We start from the raw sequence: 17,797 nt of genomic DNA, 5'->3' as shown, positions 1-17,797 counted from the left end.
AGGAAGCCAGTATGTGTTTTATTTTAATTTTTTTGTAGTCTGCCTTTCCTTTGTATCTTCTCTTCCTTTCCCCAGGTGCAAACACGGTCCTTTATATTGTACAAACTGACTACTTTGTATTCAGGACTTAAGTAAAAGTACTTGACGTTGCTCCTCTATTCAGGATAATTGCTGTTACATGACTGGGCTTCTACTACTAATATAAAAGCACACCTGGGTTTCACCTCTTGACTACTTGAGGACTGCAGTGTTAACCCCCCCCCCTCCCCTAAAGACCAGGCCATTTTTCTGCAAATAGGCCACTGCAGCTTTAAGGCCTAGCTGCAGGGCCGCACAACTCAGCACTTGGGTGATTCTTTCTTGTTAACAGACAAGCATAAGAAGTCCCGTTTGCAGTTTGCCACAAGCCATGTGGGGGGGGGACAGCAAACATTGTTGAAGGTCAGAGCGTAGCTAGGGCTTTCAGCGCCCGGGGACAAAGACTATTATTGCTCTAAACCCACAGTTGAACTCTGGTCCCCTACTGTTCGTGTCCCTACCTCTCCCTCTAGATTGTAAGCCTTTGGGCAGGGTCCTCCTCCTTTTTGTGTCCTACCTGATAATGCACCTCCATTACTGTAAACCCATGCTATGCATTTGAGTGAACCTAACTTGCCTAATCTCTATGTTCCCATCCAAAGACTAAGCATTACCTTGTACTCATACTGTGCTGTGTGATCTGGTTTTCTTGAATCCCTGTATTGTCATATTGCTGTATGTGACCCCTAAATATTGTCTGTAACCTAAATTAATGTCCAGTGCTGTGTAATATGTTGGCGCTTTATAAATACAATAAATAATAAAAATGTCCCCCTAAGGTGAAGGCTGCGGCGTGCTCAGCGCACCGTGCCAAAAAAGGGGCATGGTCACATAATCTGGCTGTGGTTATGGGTGGAGCCAAATGTACAGGAAGTTAGCAGGCTCACGCTCACCCACCCTCCCTCAGTATGTACCTTTCTGACCTGGAATGTTCCATAACTGTTTATAGCCCCCCCCCCCCCCCCCCCCCCCAGTGAGTGCTGTGCGGTGTGCGCTGCCTTTGGTCCTTGGGCTGCCTGGCTGATTTCAAATCTGGTCCGGTTGCTGCCTCCACCCTGGGCTCCACGCACGGCACGCTGTCTAACCTCAAGCTTCTAGGAAGGATGGGGCTGGGCTGGCGGGGCCTCTGTCTCTCTGCCAACTGCCGCTCTGCGCAGCGTTCCACTTTGCAATTTCCAATTGCTGTGCCTGGCTGGCAATACTATTTTTGTCTGGATTGGGAATGATGTGTGGGCTGAAAGGCCTGGCAGTGATGCTGTGGCCTGACTGGCAGTGATGCTGTGGCTGGGCTGACTGGCGGTGATGCTGTGTGTACTCATACTGTGCTGCGTGATCTGGTCTTTCTTGTATTCCTGTATTGTCATATTGCTGTATGCCACCCCTAAATATTGCCTGTAACCTAAATTAATGTCCAGCGCTGCGTAATATGTAATTATGTGTGATAAGAAAAAATAAGTTATGAAAAGCTGTATAATACTTATATGGATGTGCGCTTAACATTGTGGAATATAGACTGCGATAAGGCCTGAGTGTAGCGCACTCCGGTGGTCCCCATCGACCGGTGATCTGCAAACTTGCTGTTAAGAAACCACAAGTCCCACAATGCATTGTCTGACAGCCACAGTCATGATTCATAAAGGCAAATGCATTGTGAGACATGTAGTTCCTTGACAGCTGGAGAGCCAAGTTTGCAGATTACTGCTATAGATTGATAGCTATAGCGCTTTGATATATGTATGGTATGCTGGGGGGTACATGGTGAGTACAGGGTTTTAAAGAGAACCCGAGGCGAATTTTATAAATCTTAATAGGACACAGAGGCATGTTCTGTGCACAATGACATGCCTGTTGAGAAACTCTGTTCCAGAGGGTCAAGGTAAACATGGGAAACCACTGAAGGATCTAAAGGCTTCTGTCACAAGAGCCCTAGTGGTCAGACCGCAAATTGCCTTCCAATCGGTTTCAGCACACAGACCATGCAAGCTTTGGTCGCGATCTTTGCGCAGAAACCGACAGAAATTTGGGCAGCAGCCCGACCAGAAGGGAGCCTGTGAGGTACGGTAATTACAACTTACACACTATTTCAGGGTATCTGCCACCACCACTGGTATGGGCCAGTGGACCCGACTGACTGACTAGTCCTGCAAATAAAAACGGTTAAACACACTCTATTCTGTTTGGCTAGGAACAGTATTCAGTTTGTGCGGCTGAGAAGCAGGGTAGCGGAACAGTGACTTTGATAAAGTCTTTATTCACGGACAATATAAATAATTAATATATACAGACAGTTATTAAAATCAACAATTATTGAAACATTAATAGCCAGTATGGAAAATAAAAGAAAGGGAGAAAAATACTTTGTTTCATGGAAAGATGTCCTTTTGTGGGAAAAACTCGTAGAGTTCCTTTTGTTTCAGTTAAAAGTTCAGAGTTTAGACCAGGTGGATGCCAGCATATCCTCAAGCTGGCACAGATGTGTTCAAGATGGTGTTTCAGGGTGGAGGACACTGAGTTTGTCTCCTCTGCCATTCTTATGCCCCTGATCCAGTAGGAGGGAGTGAAGGCGGGAGCCACACACCCCCTTAGAAGATGAGATGAGTCCTCCCCTTGTCCTGGGGACCAGAAATCATATCTAACCTAATATGGGCTCTATCTCACAGAACCGTACAGGTCAGGGCAGATTTACTAACATTTTCCGGTCTGTCTCGATTTACCCAGCAGTCTGATACCAAACATGAGGGGTGGGACCCCTGTGGTATCAGGGCACTTTTGAACTGCCTAACTGGCAGTCTTTACCTCAGAATGTTCTGAAACGTTCTCAGAACCAGCGCCAGACAGGGCCCTACATGCTCTGTTAGTTTGGAGGGCCTGCCAGCCTGGCAATACAGAAAATATGACACATACAGCAGTTTATGGAATATGATATACATCTGGGATTTACAGCAGGTCATTCCTAGGTAACGGTTCTTTTGAAGCTTGTGGCAGCAAGCTAGGTGTCAGCTCCCCTGCTGGGAGGGTAGCCAGAGTGTCTGACTTCTTCCCAACTAAATTGTTTCTGCCATCCTGCTTATCAACTATATCTGATGGATGGGCCATCAGCACAGCTTGAAGCCAGGGACACTCTGCAGCAGGCTCTTGCCTTTTGGTGGAAGGAGGGAAAGAAAAAAAAAACCCTAGGAATGTCAGTTCTGATTCCTGTAATGGCTGCACAAATTTAGCCAGAAAGCGATCAGAAATCGGACTGCGCGGATCCTCCCAATTCGCCCGCGTTTCTCACGGCTGTTCCGTGACAGCTTCCTTCTGGTTTTTTGGGGGGGTTTTTTGTCCAGCTTTCAGCTTGAGTTCTCTTGAAAGTGAGATAAAACTCTGACAAAATATTTAATAAAAACAGGTTTTCCTACATTTTATTACCCAAACAGTTATATTTGTTTTTGTGCACAAGTGTTATTTTCTGAATTCAAGTTACATGTTCCCAAAGTACAGTTTATCTGCTCTGAAAGCTGCACATTGCATTTTACTGCATAGCTGCCATATTTACTGTATATATTATAATGTATCCTATGATCACTTCTCAGCTTCCTCTGCTTCTATGTGTGCAGCTCAGTTTCAGCACTGCTGTTAAAGAGAATCCTAGGTGGTTTTGAAGAATGTTATCTGCATACAGAGGCTGGATCTGCCTATACAGCCCAGCCTCTGTTGCTATCCCAAATCCCCCTAAGGACCCCCTGCACTCTGCAATCCCTCATAAATCACAGCCTCGCGACACACAGCGTGTCGCAGCGGGCTGTGTTTATCTCTATAGTGTCAGTCTGCTGCCCCCCCGCCTCCTGCAAAACTCCGGTCCCGCCTGCGTCCCTTCCCTCCCCGCTGATTGGAGGGAAGGGGCAGGGACTGGAGCTCTGCAGGAGGCGGGGGAGCAGCAGAGACTGACACTACAGATGTAAACACAGCCCGCACAGTGCAGCTGTGATTTATGTCTGAGTGCAGGGGGGACCTTAGGGGGGTTTGGGATAGCAACAGAGGCTGGGCTGTATAGGCAGATCCAGCCTCTGTATGCAGATAACATTCTTCAAAACCACCTCGGGTTCTCTTTAATGTTAACTAATTGTAGCTGAAAAAGGGATGTAAACAAAAAGATATTGTTATCACTTCTTTGGATGTGGCAGGAAGCTTTCCACTGAAGAAAGTGCTGTGTTTAACTGTTTGCTGTTCTGTTAACTTTTTTTTTTTTTGGGTGTGTGCTAGTATACTTTATGATGTAAATAATGTTCTAGCAAAGAAGAAATTCTGAGCTTTTCAAGTATGACAGTAAAATGACAAATGAGCAGAATTTGCATTTATAATGAGCAGATAAAACCACCCCTCCCCCTCATAGTTAGCAGAACCTGATAAGATCACATACGGACATGTGCAAAATTCCTTCATTACAAAGTGTATTGTGTATATGTTTAGTAACCATGTGTAATCACGTTTGCTTTTCTTCCCCCAGCGGCTGGATCGCTGCCCTTACTGCTGTGAAAAAGAATGTGGGAGTCGGAGTGCTCATGATTATTGTTGCCTTCTGCTTAACGGGGATCGCTGCCCTGGGCATCATCATGCTGAAGAGGGTAAGTGATTTCCACCTGCGCCTTCTCTGTGCCTCAGTACTCCTTCCATGCTGTAGTGGTAATAAAGATAACCATATTCCTATTGTACGGCTCCACAGGAGGAGGAGGAGTTCTCTCACCCGATATTAACTTTTCAATTTTTCTGGTACTCACCCCGGGAAAGGACCAGTAATCACATCTCACAATACTTTCTCCATCGCTTTGGAGGGGTCATAGCTGCATAATTCTGGCTTGTAAGCAAGGTTGACCTCCCTGGCGGTAACACCGAGCTACGCTTGGACTAGCCGCTGGAGCTCAATGCAGAGCAGTGGAGCGCAGTGAGCGTTTTTACTCACCTCCCGGGGGATCCAGACACAGGCAGCCATTCTACTTCCTCTCCATGGAGGCTCTGAATCACTCTGGTGAGATCACCGTCAGTCATCTTACTGCAGAGTTACAGCACCACCTGGAGGATGGAGGAAAAATTGCAGCGCTGGAGCCCAGGGAGGTGAGAGCGAGCAGGGGCTGCTGCTGGCGGCATGATTTCCCCCCCTGGTTTTAGGGTCTGAAACATCCAGAAAAGACCCTCAGATCTGGAAATAATCATACCGCCAGGGAAGTTAACCAGTTAGTGTTCCTGGTCTGGACATACCTCATAGGCCCAGATCAGTGCAGCTGTGTGTTCCTAGACGTAAGATCTAAGGAGGGGGCCCCATGATAATTCTATTGGGGGTGCTCCGTGGGTTATTGCTGCACCCCGACTCAAACTGACAATGTCCACAATTCACTAAGCTCATTTACTGTCTTTTAATAACGTTTCTGAGCTGTTTTTCCTGTTATCACCATGGTGATAAAGCATGTATTATTCACTAAGCAATTTATCTCAGGCAAACCTAAAGTTAAGAATTATGTCTTTAAGTTAAAGAGTGATTTCTAAAGTTAACGTTTCAATCCTTAAAATGTCAGAATTCTAAAGTTAAAGAAAGGCTTTTAATACACAGAGAGGATTCAAGTGTAAAGTGTGTGAGGAGTTATCACCTGGCCTGAGCTGTCATTAAGTGGAGTGTTACTACAGTAAAGTGAAGCATTCTGAGGTGTCTGCTTTATTTTTACTAGTTTATGCAGATGGGGACTCTGTATAGATAGAAATATACACAACAGGCACACAGAGGGAGGGAAAGACACTCTCTCCTCCCTTGCTGTCCTACATTGGCTAGTTGTGATCGTTCTGGCAGCGGGATGCATGTGAGAATAACTACAGAGGTGATAACTTAACCACTTTTGTAATTTGAGATAGATTCTCTACGTGCTGCAGGACTGCCCAGGGACGTAAATAATATGGAATCCGACGGCGGCTGCTCAGTTCTGTGAGAACACGCTGATCAGTAGTGGCTGGATAGTGTAATGGTTAAGGGCTCTGCCTCTGACACAGGAGACCAGGGTTCGAATCTCTGCTCTGCCTGTTCAGTAAGCCTGCACCTATTCAGTAGGAGATCTTAGGCAAGTCACCCTAACACTGCTACTGCCTATAGAGCGCATCCTAGTGGCTGCAGCTCTGGCGCTTTGAGTCCGCCAGGAGAAAAGCGCGATATAAATGTTCTGTGTTTGTTCTGTGTTTGATCATTAGAGGTGAGATGAATGAATAGGAAATCTGTTCCCATTCATTGATAGAAGTCCACATGTCAATGACCGCTGGCATAAATGAGATGCCGCGGTCATTAACTACTGAAGTAACACGTCCACGCATTCCTTCCTGTTCGTTTACTTACAGTCCAGGGATGTGCTCACGAGTAATCAGTGCTTACTCGTGATTGAAATGATCCTTAATTGCCACAGCAATTCCGACTTGAAGGAGGAAGTGCGCCGTGGTTAGACTTGCAACATGACCAATAGGACACGTGCAAGCTGTTTGGAACGCAGGGACGGACAGCGGAATTATGGGTAAATAACCCCTTGTAATCCAGCCGCTCAGCTGTGGCAATTAAGGCTCATTTGAATCACGAGTAAGCACTTGTGATTACTCATGAGCACATCCCTGCTTACAGTACCCTAACAGGAAATAATGCGCGAGGACATCTTGTGGCCAAATAGTAAAATTACTACATACATTTATTTTAAAAGAGCGGCACTTTCATTTAAAATAATACTTTACCTCCCACACTATCCCATAACTACCCAAGGATAAATTTTGCATTAAAAAAGACAATTAAAAAAAAAATGCTTAAATAGTTACCTTAGGGACTGTTTTTGCTGTTGTTTTTCTATTTGTATGTCAAGAGGGTATAGTGCTGTTAATTTTGAAAATATGGGTTTGTAAATGGTGATGGGCGCAAAACTGAAAAAAATGCACCTTTATTTCCAAATAAAATATTGGAGACATACATTGTACTAGGGAAATATTTTAAACATTGCAATAATAAATGGCCCATTAAAATAAGTGGGTTTGAATTACGGTAGCATGTATTATTTTAAAACTGAAATGGCAGAAAAATAATTTTTTTTTTCCCATTTAAAATGCATTTAGAACAAAATAATTCTTAGCAAAATGTACCACCCAAAGAAAGCGTAATTGGTGGTGAAAAAAACAAGATATCGATCATTTTGTTCTGATAAGTAGTAATAAAGTTATAGGCGAATGAATGGAAGGAGTGCTGAAAGGTGAAAATGGCTTGGGTACAGAAAGGGAAAAAACCCTCAGTAGTGATGTGGTTAAAGTGAACTTTAACGGAGAAAAAAAAAAGTTTTACACTTACCTGGGGTTTCCACCAGCCCCCTGCTGACGTCCTGCGCAGGACTGCCTGCAGGAGACCGGAAGATAGGTTTGTCCCGATGTGTGCACAAGGGTGGGGGGTTGTTGATGGAAGCTCCAGGTAAAGGGGTTCATACACTGGTCGATTTCAGCCCTCAAGCAATCGATTGGAAATCGATTTGCATCCGATTTCGATCGATTTGATCTGACAGGATGGAAGATCTAGGTCGATCTAATGCTGGCAGCAGATCGATGGCCCATAGAGTTGCATTGGATCTAATGGTCTAATAATGCATTTAGATCGATTTCCAATAGATTTCATTCTGAAATCTACTGGAAATCTGTTCCTGGTGTGTGGCAAACCTCAGATGACACTGCTACTGAGTGTGGCGCTTTGAGTCCAACAGGAGAAAAGCGCTATACAAATGTTGGAATTATTATTAACCCCCTCGGTGTGCTGATTCATTCTGGATTTTAGGGTCTAAACGCGATACAACTTTTATGCATTTTAGACTCTAAAACTTGAAACAAATGTTGCGAAGGACCTCTGCAGCAGCCCAGCTCTCGCTCATCTTCCTGGGATCCAGTGCTGCAGTTCTCCCTCCATCCTCCAGGTGGCACTGTAACCCTGTAGTGAGATTGCCGTCTGTGGTCATGATAGACGGCAATCTCACCAGGGGGATGCAGAGCCACTGTAGAAAGGAAGAAGGGCGGCCGACGTCGGGATCCTCCGGGAGGGGAGTTAAAATGCCAGCTGCGCGCATTGCTCTGCAGAGACCTCTCCAGCGGCTACCACGAGTGCAGCTTGGGATGGCTTGTTTTTTCCACCCCGAGCTGAACTTGTGATAACCGCCAAGGACAACTATCATGAAAAAGTGTAACATTTATAATGGATACGTATAAATGTTCATTTCTACCAGAGTAAACATTAACTATAAATTACTTTTACGCAATGTCGCTGTCACTTACAGTAGGTAGTGAAAACCTGACAGATCTATCAGGGTTTGAACTAGACAGTCTCCTCATGGGCGATTTTTCAGTGGCTTCTTTATTTGCAAAAGCACTTGCTGAACTGCGGCTCCTCAGCCGAACTGCCAAAAAAGTGTGCAATCGAGTAAGGGCTTAACCTATTTCTATAGATACTTTCTAGGGAGTGCTTTTGTAAAGAATAAAGGTAATACTACTGAGAATCCCCCCCCCCCCACCATGAGGAGATGGACTATTCTAAAATCTGTCAGTACTACAACCTGTTGTGACCGCAACATAGAAAAAAAGTACTTTATAGTGAATGCAATGTAAATTTTATATATGTAAGTACATGTATGTAATTTAAATATTACAATTTTTTGCTATAGTAACCCTTTAATGCAAATGTTAAGCAGCTTGGATTTGAGCCACACTGAGTTCTGATTGGCCCACCTTCTAGATAACACCCTCTGATCTAATTGAGGCCACATAATATTTTCTTTCACATTGAAAGGTGTGTGTTCTCTCTCGCAGGTCCACTCTATTTACCGACGCACTGACGCCAGTTTTCAGAAGGCACAGCAGGAGTTTGCGGCTGGCGTGTTTTCCAACCCCACCGTGCGTACTGCGGCTGGCAACATGGCGGCAGGAGCGGCCCAGAATGCCTTCACTCCCCAGTAATGGATGTAGCGCCATCTCATGAGCACCATTCAGCTGGACTGTTCTGCAGCACTTTGTTCCTGACTTCACTAGAGTCCTGACATCATTAGGCTGTCCCCTCCCACTGTGGGAGGGGCCTCTCTCCATTAACGCCTGTCGTGCGCCTGTATTATTAGTATGATCTCTGAGCTGTGTGTGCGTGTGACGCTGGGGGAGGCGAGCGTGTATGTGGCATGTTACTGGCCTGCAGCAGGCCTGTTCCTTCTCCAGTACGGGGCGAAGCCATCAGCAAAGGCCCCAGAATCCTCCACTCAGGTTTAACCTGTCTGTGCCATTGTGTCTGTGAGCCACCTCTGCCTGCGGGAGGGAAGGGGAGGGGGGTTGGCTGTCCATGTAATGCCGGGAGTACCTGTGATGTGCATGCCTCATGTTTACATGTATGTTGTTACCTGGATGAAGCATGTTCTTTATCCCGGCCTTTTTCCTCACCCTCACTGTATCCGAGGAGGGGGCCAAGAATCCTATGACGCCAAATTAAAAAAATTTTATGAAATCGATGCAGGATTTTGCTTGTCCTCTGTCGTTCATCACTCTGTGAGGAAGACTTTGATCAGTTGATGAGAGGATTTGAGTAACCCCTTTGAGTTTTTACCACTGTCAGAGATATCAACACGCCCCACTTCCTGTCCGTGGGGGCCTTGAGGAAAGTAAGGAGGAACGTCCAAAATAAATATGCATACACACAGGAGTAAGTTCCTGACAGAGGTTGTGATCCTGTCCAGTCAGGGCTGTGTTTAAAGTGTACCTGAGGTGACATGATGAGATGAACATGCGTATTTAGATTGCAGAGCATACAACTAGGCTGTACCCCCACCCCCACTTTTTTTTCCTGACTGAAAGAGTTAACATTCAGGAGTGCAAGTGACGGTTTCTCTCCAGTTGATACTGGGCTAAGTGCAGGGGCTAATTTAAAAAAAAAAGTCTATATTTTAGCTCTGGGACACTCTAAAACTGTGTAATGCATCTGAGGAAATAAAACCTATACCTACTAAAACTGGATGCTATATTTTATTTTCACCTTAGGCTTTCCTTATGGCAGGGGCGCCCAAACTTTTTAGGCCAAAGGCTATACTGCCGTTCTTGAGTGCTAGGGGGCGGAACTAGAGAAATTAAATTGCCATTAGGTACACAATGCTTGTGACATTTTAGCACATAAAACATTTGTATGGGAAATAATCCATATACAGTGTGCAGTTAGCATGGCCCTTTCAGTATGCAGGCATGGGTCTACTGGCACAGTGGCGGCTGTTAATCAGTGGCTGTTACTGCTGCTGGCACAGTGGCGGCTGCTAATGGAGTGGCTGAATGGTTAAGGGCTCTGCCTCTGACACAGGAGACCAGGGTTCGAATCTTGGCTCTGCCTGTTCAGTAAGCCAGCACCTATTCAGTAGGAGACCTTGGGCAAGTCTCCCTAACACTGCTACTGCCTATAGAGCGCGTCCTAGTGGCTGCAGCTCTGGCGCTTTGAGTTTGCCAGGAGAAAAGTGTGATATAAGTGTTCTGTGTTTTTGTTTAATCAGTGGCTGTTACTGCTGCTGGCACAGTGGCGGCTGCTAATCGGTGGCTGTTACTGCTGCTGGCACAGTGGCAGCTGCTAATCAGTGGCTGTTACTGCTGCTGGCACAGTGGCAGCTGCTAATCAGTGGCTGTTACTGCTGCTGGCACACTGGCAGCTGCTAATCAGTGGCTGTTACTGCTGCTGGCACAGTGGCGGCTGCTAATCAGTGGCTGTTACTGCTGCTGGCACAGTGGCAGCTGCTAATCAGTGGATGTTACTGCTGCTGGCACAGTGGCAGCTGCTAATCAGTGGCTGTTACTGCTGCTGGCACAGTGGCAGCTGCTAATCAGTGGCTGTTACTGCTGCTGGCACAGTGGCGGCTGCTAATCAGTGGATGTTACTGCTGCTGGCACAGTGGCAGCTGCTAATCAGTGGATGTTACTGCTGCTGGCAAAGTGGCGGCTGCTAATCAGTGGCTGTTACTGCTGCTGGCAAAGTGGCGGCTGCTAATCAGTGGATGTTACTGCTGCTGGCACAGTGGCGGCTGCTAATCAGTGGCTGTTACTGCTGCTGGCACAGTGGCGGCTGCTAATCAGTGGCTGTTACTGCTGCTGGCACAGTGGCAGCTGCTAATCAGTGGCTGGCACTGCTGCTGGCACAGTGGCGGCTGCTAATCAGTGGCTGTTACTGCTGCTGGCATAGTCGCGGCTGCTAATCAGTGGATGTTACTGCTGCTGTAACAGTGGCGGCTGCTAATCAGTGGCTGTTACTGCTGCTGGCACAGTGGCAGCTGCTAATCAGTGGCTGTTACTGCTGCTGGCACAGTGGCGGCTGCTAATCAGTGGCTGTTACTGCTGCTGGCACAGTGGCAGCTGCTAATCAGTGGCTGTTACTGCTGCTGGCACAGTGGCAGCTGCTAATCAGTGGCTGTTACTGCTGCTGGCACAGTGGCGGCTGCTAATCAGTGGCTGTTACTGCTGCTGGCACAGTGGCGGCTGCTAATTGGTTGCTGTTACTGCTGCTGGCACAGCATTGGCTTCTAATTGGTGGCTGTTAGAGTAGGTTTACACTAGGTCCGGAAATGTATCCCTGGCTCCTTTTTTTTTTTTTTTTCAAACCTGATCAAGCCGAAGCCACGGATAGCAATGTTAAAAATAGCAGCCAGCTTTACCCAAACAAAAAACGGATCCGTCTGCGTTTAGGGGGACCCGTTTTCAAAACCTTAACGGAAGATCTGGATCTGCTGCATTTTTACAGACCGCCTATGGATCCTGATCAGGGATAGTGAAGGGCAATAGGAAAACGGATCCCCCTCTACACAGGCCGCTTTGGACACAGAAACTGATAAGTTTTCTGTGTCCCAGCTCTGCCTGTGGGTGGGGAGGGGGTAGCTGCCAGGACAGGGGGTTGAAGCGGGGAGGGGGGTCATCCCCCAATCCCTTACCTGGGTCCCCGCTCTCCCTCCAGCTAGTTTCTGCTTAAAATACTTTAAAAATCAATGTTATAAAGCGAGCAGAGAACTTACTTTCTTGCGCTCCACCGCTCGCCGTGTCACTTCCTGTATGCCGCCCAATGAAGTACAGAGGGCGGAATTACAGGAAGTGACACGGCGAGCGGTGGAGCACAAGGAAATAAGTTGCCTGCTTGCTTTGTAGTAATGATTTTTAAAGTATTTTAAGAAGAAACTAGCTGGAGAGGGAGCAGGGAAGGGGGGACCCAGGTGAGGGGGGCGACACCTCTCCACCGTCCGCTGCAAAACCCCTCATCCTGGCTGCTACCCCTTCCAGTGTGGCGGCTTCCCCCCTGGACTGGAAAGGTAGGCTGCAAAATAGTATTTTTACAGAAAACTGGGAGGGAAAACTAGCAATCACAAATGCAATGCAAATGAAAAATCGCAATCAAATGCATTATCCCTCTTAAAATCGCTCCAGAAAGCGATTTGCAAATCGAATCACTATAGTGGAAAATACTTCTCATGATTTCTATGATAAAGTAGCAACTCTAGTGATTTCCAAATCACTAGCGATTTGCTGTTTTGCGATTCAGCTGTGTAGTGGAAAAGGGCCCTAAAGGGATACATTTCTGCTGCCTGTGTCACATGACATGAGTATTGAGTTAATGAAGGGAAGTGAGGTTCAGCAGCGATTTGATGGAGCTAACTATACTCACCCTGTTCATGCGTCAGTGTATGCTGTGGGGGGTGTAAGTACAACTAGAAGCACTGTAATTAGGAAGGTAAGCGGAGCACTATAGTGTGTGACACTAAGGCCTCTTTCACAGTACAACGTTAAAGTCGCACGTTAGAAAATGTTCCAATGCAGACTAACGCACAGCAATGCAAAGTCTGTGCGACATTCACAGGGCACATGTTGCGTTGTATGTAACGTGTAGCAATATTTAGAAAGTGCTGCATGCTGTGCGTTAAGCAATAAATTTGCTGCGTTGTGTGTTGCACATGCTCAGCAATGGTTTTTGTTTTTTTTTTACATGTAACGCATGCGCCGTTTTCGTTCCATCACTGTGCGACAAAAACGGCGCACAGAACGCAGGGCTAATGAATGTACTATAACGTCCAAGTTATAGTCTTTCAATGCGTTGCATTAGGGGCACGTTATGCGACCTTAACGTTGCATCAAACACACCTTCCCTCTGTGAAAGAGGCCTAAAGGTACTAAGTAGCATTATAATGGGAGGTAATAAGTAGCTAGTAGGGTTGAGGCGAGCCAGCGATCAGTTCTCCTGTTACAGCAATGACTACAACTTGAAGCATTTTAACTGGCGGAATAGAGTGGGCGTATCATTACTACAACTTGAAGAAAAAACAGAAAACCGAGAGCCCAATATAGTGTAGGATGTATTGGAACAGGGAGGAAGAATGATGCGTAAGTATTATACTTACAAACAAGTGTTACCCCTTAGGCAACCACTGTATAGGCAGGTGGAGAGAACAGGCCTGTCCCCACTCAGGACTAAGATGTCGCTCTCTGTAGATAGATGAAAAGAGTGTACCACCCTTCCACCAGGGGTGGAGAACTTGATATCAAGATGTACAGAGGCGCCAAAAGGATAAAATATGCTAAAACGTTTAAAATATTCAGGTGGCAGCGGTGGACTAGCCACACCAAAACACACGTTTGCGTCTGTTTTGGTGTGGCTGGTCCACCGCCGCCACCTGAATATTTTAAACTTTTTGGCATATTTTATCCTTTTGGCGCTTCTGTACATCTTGATAACAACTTGAAGAAAGGATACTGTACACCCAATTACAATTTTGGAGTTTCCCTGTGGACTTTCCTGATGGCTTCCCTTAGCCATATTAGCGCCTGTAATAAAGGGAGCGTATGATAGGGTGAGCACTCAACTGGGGAGCATTATAGTGTTATTTCTAATATGGGGAGCCCTAACGGAAGGGAGGAACACTATAAAATATGAAAATAACTTAATGAATAAAATTGCTTGTTTACAATATTCATTTAAATTTAACCTCTTGAGGACCAGAGGTTTATAACCCCCCTAGTGGCCAGGCCATTTTTTACAATTCAGCACTGCACAACTTTTAACAGTTTATTGCTCGGTCATACAACTCGGCACCCAAATGAATTTTACCTCCTTTTCTTCTCACAAATAGAGCTTTCTTTTGGTGATACTTGATTGCTGCTGCTATTTTTAGTTTTTAGTATATTAATTAAAAAAGCCTGAAATTTTGTAAAACAAACATACAGATGGGTTTATTGGCTTCCCCCTTAATTGGCACTAGACTAAGATACATACACTACAGGATACATATATAGACATAAGACTATGGTAGGGACTAGATTGTGAGCTCTACTGAGGGACAGTTAGTGACAAGACCATATACTCTGTACAGCGCTGCGGAATATGTCAGCGCTGTATAAATACTGAAATATATGTGTGAGAAACCGCGGAAAAGCCGCCGCGAGTACTCAGAGTAAGGCGGCTGAATCAGCGTTCAACATGGCAGCTTGCGCGCATGGGCCTACCACTAGCAGTATGGCTGAACGCGGGGAAACCGCCGCATGCTCTGACAGCGGTGCGGCTGGTCCCGCGTTCAAACCGGCAGATGCATTACAACACGTCTGGTGTGGCTGGGACTGATAGTCCACACAGGTTCAGAAGGACGCGCGCGCGGAGAGGCAGAGCCTTTATGACAGTCAGAAGGGTGTCAGCTGATCTAGCCGATCAGCTGACAATTCTATCAGGTTTCATTGGTCCAGCACTTAGGGGAGGCGCTGGAGAGCGCTTGTGTATATATACTGGGTGCTGGTCATTTCTCTGGTGTCTGGCGTTGCGATCACTACGTGGTAGCACTCAGACCTTGTCAGTATCTGTGATATTATCTAGACTAGTTCCTGGGTGTTGATGATCAAGGACCTCACACCTCAGACTAGGAATTGACTTTACCATCTAGCCGTTCTCAGACCAGTTCCAGGGTGTTGATGATCAAGGAGCTCACACCCAAGACTAGGCATTGTTGATTATTTGTTATGACCTTCTGCTTTCCTGACCACTCTTCTGATCCCTGATTAGGTACTTTGCTATATCTGATACTCTGTTGCCAAACTCTGCTTGTCTTAGGATTCCGCATCTGTCTCCTGTCTCTGTCCCTGATCTGTCTGTCTGTCTGTCTGTTGCCGACCTGGCTTGTCCGACCTCGAGAACTATCTCCTCTGTTTAGAGAGAGTTCACAGATCTGTCAGTGACACTCCACCATTGGTGTCGCTCACACTCTGGTCCTTCCCTCACTCAGCCTGACTCCTTCCCTTGGGGAGCTTCAGGCCTTGGAAGGAGTCTGTCCTTTAGGCAGTATCTCGTGCTGCCTTGTACCCCCTTTTAAGGGGGCCTTCCTCAAAGTATTACTGTTCCACCAAACACTCGTATTACTCAGGTGTCCAGAGGTTAGAGGTATATCTGATTATCGGTGATACTGCAGATCATCAATAATCTGGTATATATCTGTATTCTCGGTGATACTGCAGATCACCGATAATCGGATCCTCTCTGTGTTACACCGATCGTTACAATATGATTAATAAAAATAAACAGCCTACCAGCGCCGATCGTTGGCTGGCAGGCTGATCGCTGGGACCCGCTGCGCACACTGATAGGAGCTCGTGTGAGCTCCCATCAAATCTCGTTCCTCGCGAGATGAGGCATATATGCGTCGCGGAGGAACAGAGCCATGGACCCGCCGCCATTCTGCGTTAGACAGTCGGGAAGCAGTTAAAAAGAGTGATGTGTGCGCTCCTCAAACATCTGCTACAATGAATCGGATCACTACAAAAAGGAGGTATCTCCTCCAATAAAAAAAAATTAAAAATCAAGAATGGCAGCGCTCAACAGTCACTAAATTCACCATGCACTCAGTTTTACAGTGAAATGGTTGAACAGTAATTGTCCTCTGAAGCTCCTCCAATTGGCATACTGTATCGAACACGGTGAATCCAGCACTGGAGGCTTGGGTGCAGCCGGCGCCACCATAGGACGTAATAGGAACTACGGCTATAGCAGGCACAGGGAGTAACTTCAGCGCCGTCAGAAGACGGAGCTGAAGTTGCTTTTAAAACAATTCGGCTTCCAGCAATAGCTAGAAGCCGAATTATTTCATTTCCCCACTATCCATGGCAGCCTGGAGGGGGAATTGTAATAAACACGGCCCGGACTTGTGCGCTAGCAGGATCAGCCATATACAGGCTGTGTCCTGTGCCCAAGTCTCCAGCGCCGTTATCTCTCGTGCGCTACTGTATATCTCAAGAGAAAGTAAAAAAATATATAGTGTAATACTGTTAAGGTTTGACAAAGGGACACTCTCCACGTGTGCTAGTGACTTTGTGTGTTGCCACCACCGAAACCTGTAGTTAATAAATGTGCTCGCCAACGTTGAATGGCAGATCAGCAAAGCAGACTTTGTATCGCATAGAAATTCTGTCTCCTCCACGGTCACTGCTGCTCCCAGGTTCACAGGAATATAGGAAATGACAAATAACCAGACATAGCGTAATTCTGTAATGGTAAATCACTTAAACTTTGAGGCCTCATTTACACCTCAAACTGAAAACGCAAGCGTTCCTATTTGGGGTGCTTCCCCCCTCTCCCTCCCCCCTCCTGGCGCTCCACTGCAAGCTACGTTGCTTTTAAATGCGGTTTTCCAGAGCGGTTTTGTAATTCACACCCTGCAAGTCAGGAAGTGAACTCTTTGACCCGGAAAATAATATACAATGTATTTATTCTTAAAAACGCTCACGCAATTGCTGCACAAAGCGATTTATTTTTGTTTAGCGTGTTTTTTCCTATACCTTCCATTAAGGCAAAATCACCTCAAAAATGATACAGGCATCGCTTTGCTGAGTGGATCGGAAACAAACCGGTCAGCTGTTAACTCTCTCATAGGGAATCATTGCACAAGCGTTTTTAGGGCGACTTTGAAAATCGCCAATGCTTAAAAAAAAAATGGCAAAGACGTCCTTAGTGTGAATGAGCCCTAACACCCTGTGTCCTCCATGTCCCAGTGCAAAGCGTGCTTCCACCGACATGCATTAAGAGAAACTACTCACCAGATTCCAATGCTGACCCGATAACAGATTAGCTATATACGCTCCACTGGCGACAAATGTCAAGTACTGCTAATCGCTATAGCCTCCTCTACAGACCTTCCAATATTATCTCCCTTGGCAAGCCACAGCTCGCATCAGATTTAATAAACCAGTAACCTAAACTGAAGCTTTTCATAGAGTAGTAATGTTTTATCAAAAATCAATTTAAAAGTACTGCACTCACATTCCATAAAAGATATTGTGCATATCAAAACCATTTGCTCGAGCCTCCATGTGCAAAGTTAGCATCCTCTCCTGCCCCACACAAGTACCCCCAACCGGCTTCGTCGGTGATGATTCATGAGTCATCACTGCAATAAGGTTCACGGACAGCAAACCGTCAGGACCATGGTCATGACATTACACTGTGGGAGGGGTTTCTCCACAATATCAGCCACACTGACCCCTTCCCCTTGATGCTCTATTTGAGAAGAGGTAACTATTTATCATGTGAAAGGGGTAATCGCTACTGATTGAAGTTCAATCCTTGGTTAACCACTTACAGTGGTGTGAAAAACTATTTGCCCCCTTCCTGATTTCTTATTCTTTTGCATGTTTGTCACACTTAAATGTTTCTGCTCATCAAAAA

At 46.1% G+C, this 17,797-nt stretch overlaps 1 protein-coding gene across 1 annotated transcript in view; it reads left to right on the top strand.

Moving 5' to 3' along the window:
- The window catches only part of SCAMP3 (secretory carrier membrane protein 3), a 44,260-nt gene extending 34,664 nt beyond the window's left edge, over nucleotides 1–9,596 (top strand). Inside the window, exons 8-9 of the mRNA XM_068252552.1 lie at nucleotides 4,568–4,685; nucleotides 8,914–9,596. Coding sequence (XP_068108653.1) covers nucleotides 4,568–4,685; nucleotides 8,914–9,060 — 265 coding nt within the window. The 3' untranslated portion in view covers nucleotides 9,061–9,596. The remainder of the gene's footprint in view (nucleotides 1–4,567; nucleotides 4,686–8,913) is intronic.
- The last annotated feature ends 8,201 nt before the right edge of the window (nucleotides 9,597–17,797 follow it).

This window comes from Hyperolius riggenbachi, chromosome 9 (genome assembly GCF_040937935.1).
Source record: "Hyperolius riggenbachi isolate aHypRig1 chromosome 9, aHypRig1.pri, whole genome shotgun sequence".
NCBI classification, from domain to species: domain Eukaryota; kingdom Metazoa; phylum Chordata; class Amphibia; order Anura; family Hyperoliidae; genus Hyperolius; species Hyperolius riggenbachi.
The sequence above is the reverse complement of the archived record's forward strand: the minus strand, read 5'-3'. Positions and strand labels throughout refer to the sequence as shown.